The sequence below is a fragment of the Aspergillus foveolatus genome (genome assembly GCF_047715535.1).
Source record: "Aspergillus foveolatus strain CBS 279.81 unplaced genomic scaffold BDW70scaffold_247, whole genome shotgun sequence".
Taxonomy (NCBI): Eukaryota; Fungi; Ascomycota; class Eurotiomycetes; order Eurotiales; family Aspergillaceae; genus Aspergillus; species Aspergillus foveolatus.
Genome location: NW_027396311.1, coordinates 1 through 7838, shown reverse-complemented (window position 1 = coordinate 7838; position 7838 = coordinate 1). Strand labels below are relative to the sequence as shown.

The 7838-nt window shown below is 49.9% G+C and overlaps 3 protein-coding genes across 3 annotated transcripts; 1 reads left to right on the top strand and 2 right to left on the bottom strand.

Moving 5' to 3' along the window:
• Positions 1-471: 471 nt before the first annotated feature.
• Positions 472-883, top strand: BDW70DRAFT_165215 (uncharacterized protein; the record flags this gene model as incomplete). Its single annotated transcript, XM_073741686.1, has 2 exons — positions 472-559; positions 642-883. The coding sequence occupies 2 exons, from the start codon at positions 472-474 to the stop codon at positions 881-883; spliced, it is 330 nt and encodes a 109-aa protein (XP_073590493.1).
• Positions 884-5088: 4205 nt separating this feature from the next.
• BDW70DRAFT_165214 (uncharacterized protein) lies at positions 5089-6162 on the bottom strand (the record flags this gene model as incomplete). Its single annotated transcript, XM_073741685.1, has 3 exons — positions 5089-5424; positions 5470-5714; positions 5892-6162. The coding sequence occupies 3 exons, from the start codon at positions 6160-6162 to the stop codon at positions 5089-5091; spliced, it is 852 nt and encodes a 283-aa protein (XP_073590492.1).
• A 499-nt stretch (positions 6163-6661) lies between these two features.
• On the bottom strand, positions 6662-7311 carry BDW70DRAFT_146105 (uncharacterized protein). Its single transcript, XM_073738538.1, has 3 exons — positions 6939-7311; positions 6808-6873; positions 6662-6752 (listed from the first exon to the last, which is right to left on the bottom strand). Exons 1-3 carry the CDS (start codon positions 7129-7131, stop codon positions 6697-6699), a joined length of 315 nt encoding a protein of 104 aa, XP_073590491.1. The 5' UTR covers positions 7132-7311; the 3' UTR covers positions 6662-6696.
• Between the last annotated feature and the right edge of the window lie 527 nt (positions 7312-7838).

The following is a 7838-nucleotide window of genomic DNA, read 5'->3' as shown; positions in this document are numbered from 1 at the left end:
ATGTTTCTGTCTTTTATTTGTTTCTCTAAGCTTGTGATACTCGTTTATACAGGACAGCTAGTTGAAAACAATACTACCTACGCCCGTGACACTGACCCATAGACCGGTTCCACCTTTCTGTGCGTGTTTCCCCATTCAAACCTCTGCCTGAAAGCTAATTCCGGGCCAGCTCCTGTCCGCGAAGCCGGCGCTGAGCGTTACGTCAACACGCGTTACAAGCCGAATAAAATCTTCCAATCTCCCCCATCAGACGAGGTTGATGCAGCCTGGCATAATTGGTTACGAGGTAGGCAGTTGGGTCTCCAAAGGGAACTCTGCTGGTAGGCTGGTATAAATGCTGAAGTATTCCAGAGCACGACCATCTGATCCTGCATCTCCGGTTACAAAATAAGGAAGCTGGGGCTTCCGGAAGCCATCGAGCTCTACAATGACCCTGGGCATCATGTCTATGGCCTCGGTGTATATCACCAAATGCATTGCCTAAGCCGCATCCGCAAGTCATTCTATCCTGACCGGTACTACCCGAACGCGAGCCGGCATGAAATTCTGCACCACACGCGTATGCTTCCTCTCCATGCAAAACGGCCCCAGATGTTCTTTCTGGCAGCGGCCTAGATCATTGCTTTGACCTTCTCCGCCAGGCTATTCTCTGCCATGGATCTCCATGGTCTACTGGTGGAACCAGAATTACACTTACGTTGATGAGATGGGAGCTCGACACTACACGGAGGAGTACCTGCAGAGGACGCCTGAAGCACGGGCGACGGGATCCTTCGTCACCTGGGACACGGAAGTGCAATGCCGTGACCTGGATGCTATCAATGCGTGGGTGAAGGAGAACCAAGTCGATGACAATCACTATGGTGGCCAGCTGGTCGATTGAGCGTGTTATCGGTGTTGTCGACCAGAAGCGAAATATTGCCGTAGAAAACCACATTTAGATATAACCAGATAGTGAGTCAACCACAGTGTCTGGCTACAGCACCTCAGACGAGCTGAACCTCTAGTCCTCGTAGTGTGGTAGCGCTCTCTAGTGGATATGCCATCTCATGGACACACATTCGCACATTCCAGATCCTCCACAAACCCTTGCCACTGCTCCTCTGCTGCCCAAATAGCACATCATCCTGGGCATCTGCAACCGTAATATTCGATGAGCTAGCTAAAGCCTTCTCGCAGTTGGGGGAGCTTTTATCTACCCGCTCCCATATGCCATTGTTCCTGACATTGAGAACATCATTCATTTTATGGTAGTAAATATAGGTACCCTATAGAGCCATTCAAATCATCAAGGCGATGTATAGATCGGGAGGATAAGGTTTATTTGCCAGTATTCACCTGGCAGCCGTTATAACAACCCCAGCTTGATTGACGTGAATGGAATCTAAATTAGAAGCATTCTGCTCCAGAACGGCCAAGGCGCAACCTATTGCAATCATGCAAGGCCGTTCGAGATATGATGTGTTATCGGTTGTTCTTCTGCTAGAGCTATGGCTAATGGTACCATTTGTATGGGGTATCAGACATAATTACCTGCATCAACAGTCAAACAATATAAACGAATGAAGGTCTGGGTCATTCAATTTAGCTCTATTTGGTGGTTTAAATACCTAAGGAGAAATAATCAATTTACCCTAATACTACAGCCTGAAGAGATATAAATTTCGAACCGTCGAAATAGAAGAAACCTTTGCATGAGCATCGGCGAGCCGGGGCTTAATTTTCGATATTCAAAATAGGAAAAGGCCATATATGACTAGCGGTCACATAGAGTCGACAGTATTTATTGCATTCCCAAAGATACCAGTCCTTCTTCCGCGTCGCCCATCCGACATCCTGCTCTATGACAACGCTGTAGACATCGTTTGGCGATAGGTAGACACATTATATGTGAGCCTTGGCAAAGCAGTAGCTCAGCAGAACAGTCCTGGCACCTAGAATATGTCAAGGCTCCAGCCCAATTAGTTAAAGGAAGCTTTTCCCATTTCCGAGGTCTAGTTATGTGGTCCACTCACTATAATGTTTTGCAGCATCCTCCTCGCCGTTACCTCTAACCTTGTACCAACTCTCTGCCAACAAACTACTGGCTGCTCGCGTCCCATCAACCTCTGCCCTATTCTCCATCAACGAACAGTAATGGGGGACTCATGGGGTGTCCCGCGCCACATAAACCCTCCTCAATCGATAAACGATCGGACCGAGTTCGGCACCCGGTGATACTTTGTCGACCCCTCCACCGGCATGGCTTTCATCAAAGAGGATGCCAACCTTCTCGACATGCTCTTTTTCTCGCTCACCCGCTTGCATGTATTGCAGCTCTCCCCCGGTGCCGAAAAGGATGACAGATTCTGTAACCCTTTGCGACGGATTGGTGCGACATGGTGCCGAGTAAGAAGGACTAGATCGGCGTGCACATGTACTGGAGCGAAATGACCGACGAAGAAAAAAAGGGCGATGATTTTGGTCGGTCGGCGGATGGAGTGGGTGTGCGGGTGTTGAAATATCCGAGTGTCGAAGGATTGCTATGGGCTTTGGGAGAATGAGTTTGGCGATGAATATGGAGGAGAGGATACAGATGAGGGAGTACGGCCCTATGTTCGTGGAAGATGTCACGCAGGAGGAGGAACTTCCTGGGGCTTTCTAGTCTTGGGATGGAACTTAATGTACTATACGCAGTGCCCTGGTTATCCAGGATAGCCTTTGATCACATTTTTTCCCCTATTGCCCGGCACCGCTGCTTCCCTCTACCCTTCGCATCATCTGTCCCACGGTATCTGTGGCGTAAGCAGGCAGTGATCTCAGAGACGCCTGGCTCACTGTCTCTGTCTGTACTGCCGTACTCTTACCCTCAATCGCTCGTTTGATGTGTCGTTCGCTCGTCCCCGCGCACGCCTACTTCAATGCTTTCCTCGCCCCTCCTCTGCTTCGGCGCCGTCACGATCCTAGTAATCACATACCTTGGTGACTCCGAAATCCACTGACGGCTCCTTAAGCATCCATAAAGGACCAGTGTCTCAGCAGGCCAATTGTAGTAGGAAGCCAATAGGCATATATCCAGTCCAGGATAACAAATATATCTCTTTCAGACTTGAAGAACGTGGTTATAGTCATCCCGAAAGGCCCAGTAACTGGCGCGCCAGTCAGGTTAAGGAACATATCACTAATTAGCGCTGCCTAGACTAGAGACAGGCGACACTTACTCGCTCATTGAACTGGTTCTCTTTGTAGGTCGATGGAAATGCATCTGTGTGGGCTAACCTGGAATATCGAAATTGTTTCAGGAAGAAGTATCAGCTGTAAATCTATAGGAAGACCACAACTCCCGCTTAGCTTGCACGGCAAGGGACCGGCCCCCGAAAGTAAACAAAGCAACGTGTGAAATACCACTACCCAATAAAGGCTTCCGAGTTTTTACTGTATCTGACCTCTGCCTCATTTCGCGGTCCCTCTGTATAAGATCGAGCTACGCCTTGGATATAACGCCCTGCTCCAAGCCTGAGGGAAAGAAAAGACCGGTAATGTACCGTCTGCTAGAGGTAGTTAGTGACTTGGCTCTGCAGTAACCTGATAAAATCGTAGCCAAGGACGAGCTGCTGGGCCTACATACCGGAGACACATGGGGTTAAGAGTGGATGCAAGAGGGGTAGTACATAGCCGATGCGAGAGACCAACCTAGCTCAAGTATGCGCTTGGCAACTGACCGTATAGATGCACGCCAATGATGATTATAGAAGCTTAGATAGAGCCTTTGAACCTCTCATCCCCCAGTCTAGGGATCTTTTGGCGAGTCGCCAAACAACGACGTATGGGTACGTCCTCTCATGTTGATGTGCGCAAATATAAACCTTCTCACTTACACAAGCTGAGTACACGATGACAAGCGATTCTTCATTTGAAAAGCGCTCGTACGATCTACAGCGATCTCACTCCCGCCGTCGCAACTCTTTGGGAATCGCGACTTATCGCAATCCTACGCCGTCCAGACTACAGCAGTCACTCGAACAGCTTACAAGCATATCCCTTCAACATATATTATCTGTGAAAGGGCCAAGCTGTTCCACCGCAGATTCATCCAGAGCATGGACTAGGATATGTCCGTTTTGTATGGAGGTTTGCGAGCGTGCGGATGAGGCTGTTGGACCTAATAGTAGGAGTGTAAGGGAGGAAATATATCACGGTTGCTACTCCAAGTCGCTGCGTCGCATTTTAATAGCGTGAATCCTGGTTCCCCTCCACCCTTGTAATCTATACTGCTAGTGTACTTGGATACTAGTACGATAGAGTACAGTTTGTAATGAGGGTCCGGCCAAACTGTGGCTCAGACCGCTGTGAACGGATTGTGCCATCTATTGTTAACCCGACCAGGAAAGGGTTGTCAACTGACGTTTACGGTAGGAAGGAATAAGAATATATTGGAAGAGGTAAATGAGGTTTCAGTAAAGCTGTTAAAGCTAATATGATTGTCGGAGGCCAGCCTCGACATCCGTTTGTGGCTTTCGTATCGGTTTGGTGACGAGCAAATCCTCAAGACGATCAGACGCTCTCCGACTTCCGTGAGAGATACAGGCTTGACATGATCTCCGTTGTGATCCGATCAATAATAATAGTCAAGGTGAACTGACAGTGACTCGGCTTGTGAAATTGTTTGTTAATGGAAACATGAACGAATCAGTTTGCGATATGGCATGCACTGCCCCAAACGGTGGGCCGAGCTGCAGTGTCTTAAATCCTGCGAGTCCTGATTATGTACCTGAAAGGGGACCCGTTGACTCATTGCTGTCTGGACTTTTAACACGTATTTGTACTACATGACTAGTAGCCTCTCCCCCAACCCCGGCGCAACAAGCCCGTCCTCGGCTGCAGCCCAACCGTGCTCCTATCCTCCTCGTCCTCAACGTACGGTGCCTCCTCGTAAAGCTTCACAAGATCAGACGTTTTATAGGGTGAAATTTGCCGCACACTCGGATCCGCCATGGATGCGTGGCATCAGGACGCGCCCAATTGACGACGAAACTCTGGCTAGCTCTTCCGGCTGGAAGTCAACATGATCCAGAGTGAGGTCCTGGTCAAGCGACATAGCCTGAAACTCTAACCACGCTCGATACGGTCCTGGTCTAGCATGGCATATGGTTTCTTTCCCGCCCAATCCTCGTCGTATTCGAGGAACTGCTTGAGATCGATTCCGCACTCGCTAGCCTTGTGCTTGAGATACGCCTCGTAGCATTTAATACGGCTCCTTTTTGCATCCATGACTAATTCGGCATTGTCTGGGGGCAACATCGAGGGCAGCAAGTAAGTCTTTGTAGTCTGCGTAGATACAGACTCGCGTAATTGTAGATGTCGTCGACGGATGCCAGCGCACGAGTTCTTGATACGTAACTTATGCGCAACCTGTGGGTACCAGATAAGGTCGGGCAGATCAGACTCGGGTGTTCAGTCAGTCAATCTAGACAGGTCGTTGTTCATCACACAGCGCGAGTGGATGGCCCGCCGGATAAATTCGTTCGTAGCCGCGCGCGGTCGCATGAGCCACCACTTTGCGAAAAGGGGATGATGGTGAATCCCACGAATGATGCATGGCATCTCTTCCTCAACTTTTCTCGGCTGCTGGAGTCGCCCGTAGCTATCTATATTCCCTGACCATGTCGCCATAAGTATGAGCAGGTCCTTGTCCACAGTCGGCAATTCCGCGGGTAGTGGGGTGTAGAGGAGTGCTATGGCTTTTGGGTCAACTGGCCTGGCGAGCGGCTTTATACCATCATTGTCAATGCAGCGATTCTCCGTGATGTCGAGGGCCACTTCAGCAAGGAAGGGGGAAGTCGATGTTCACTGAGGGGCTGTTTCTTATCTAATATTGAACGAACACATTCACCTCCCATTCAGATACGCACCGGCTAGTGGTTGCGCGCGTAAGCAGTAGTTGTGGTCGTCCATTTTGGCGAAGCCGACGGGTGCTTTCAAGATTACCTCGTAGATGGCATGCCCTGATTTGCGGTTATCACGCACCCCCTCAGCAATAGCCACTTCTGGAAGGAGACGGAGTTCATGATACAGGGTAGTATAACCCCCCACCACACATGCCCGACCAACCTGGTAACGAGGATCCCAGAAGCAGTACGGGAATTGCTCCGGGGAAGTCCTCGCCGGGACTTTGTCGCTCATGATGGCACGTGCATTGAGAGAGCGGGTGACCATCGGCAGCTTAGGGTTCCCATTGAGCTCTAGGCCAAAGCCATCATGGTAGCGAATACCCCTGACGAGACAGCAGATTGAGACCCGGCTGCTCAATGAGGATGTAATGGATTTGCCCTGAATGGTTGCGGCCAGCTCGTCGATGAGTCACATTGCTTGCACTCCAATGGGAAGGGCACAATAAAAGTAGGAGGGGGAGGAGGCGGTGCTAAGAGACAGGTAGGCGCTAAATAATGCGAGATTTACGATAGCCCTTTGATCCTACACGTGAATGGTTGACGGCGAGTCATTCTTGAGAGGGGTTTGAATCTTGCGTTCAGAGCCAACTCGTATAACTTAGGTTAAGACCCTGATCAGTTTAGCCGCTGTGGGGCGTATGTGGTGTGACAGTGACTGGATTGGAGAAAGCAAGAGTTCGAACAGTACAATTTGGATGCCCGGGGAGTTCCGGTATCTATCTGTACTAGTATCTGTATCCACCCATCCCAGGGTCCCCGGGCCACATTAAATAATTCGGTCCACTTGGTCAATCTCGCTATCTGGCGCGGCCCATGCACATGCTTTGCACTTGTTAGCTAAACCCTAGCGCCCGTAAATTTTATTGCGGCCACTCACTAGCAGTCCGCTCCACGGCCGAATACTCTCTTAGCAACTTGCTACTTTTGTTGTCGCACTCACAACCTAGGACTTGCGTTAGCCGCCGCCACAGTGACAGTCGAGGGCTGGTTCGGGGCCAGGCTACACACCGTGCTCAGGATATGTTTGCATCTTCTGCTCCCGGAGAACGGCTGGGGATTCCCACTGCCATCTTCCTGTATCAGTCTCCACGTAATACACGCGCTGGTACTGTTGATTCCATTTCCGATCCCAGCCGTGAGGAAGCGGTGGTGGGGGCTTCTGGAAGAGTGAAAAGAGGATGGAGAACATGCCTAACTCCATGTACGTGTTGTGGGCGATGGATTAAGAAGAAAGGACAGTACTCAGAGCATGATAAACTGGAATGAAAGCACTTGGTGTGCTCAGCCTCGGTAGTTCTTATCTAGACACCGAGTCATCCACATATATTTTACTTAGCGCGCTATATTCTTGTGGTAAAGTTGCTGCGGCAGGTCACCTCCTCACTCCTTTTGCCATAGTAATATAGAAAGACATTAATCGAGTGGCGAGGTGTTTGTCTTGGACAGTCCCGCCTTTGTAATGTAACCTCTTGTGCGTTAGTGTAAGGTGTCGGTAGTGACAATAATAGTCTCCGGATCCCGTGTCACATAAATTTTGGGCCACCAATACTTGCTTGAGGATGTGGGCTGACTTGGCGTTGGGCTAGGCTCAGGACGGGGATTCTTGGCGCGCGAAGCGAGATTGGCATCTGATTCCTGCCAAACTTCCCTTCCCCTGCCCGTTTGAGCCTCAGAGCGGTCAGGCAAATACGATTTTCCGGAAGTCTCTCAACGTTCTTCCTTTTTGTGTGTTGTGGATACGCTCAAAGGGAAAAGGGCAGGAAACTGTATTAACTACACGAACGTAGCCTACTAAGGATCGGACGCCATATGGCGATTGGCCATCTATCTCGTTGACGATAGATTTCTGTTGTGAATGCTCAGAGGGGAAAGGGCAGAAGGAAACTGTATCAACTACACGGACGTAGC

Excerpts from the sequence above, each read along its gene's own strand:
- BDW70DRAFT_146105 (XM_073738538.1), bottom strand. The coding sequence starts at position 7,131 with ATGGAGTTAGGCATGTTCTCCATCCTCTTTTCACTCTTCCAGAAGCCC. Across the intron at positions 6,874-6,938 it reads GCAAACATATCCTGAGCACG|GTTGTGAGTGCGACAACAAA; the intron begins GTGTGTAGCCTG and ends CGCAAGTCCTAG. Across the intron at positions 6,753-6,807 it reads GGCCGTGGAGCGGACTGCTA|CATGTGCATGGGCCGCGCCA; the intron begins GTGAGTGGCCGC and ends ACAAGTGCAAAG.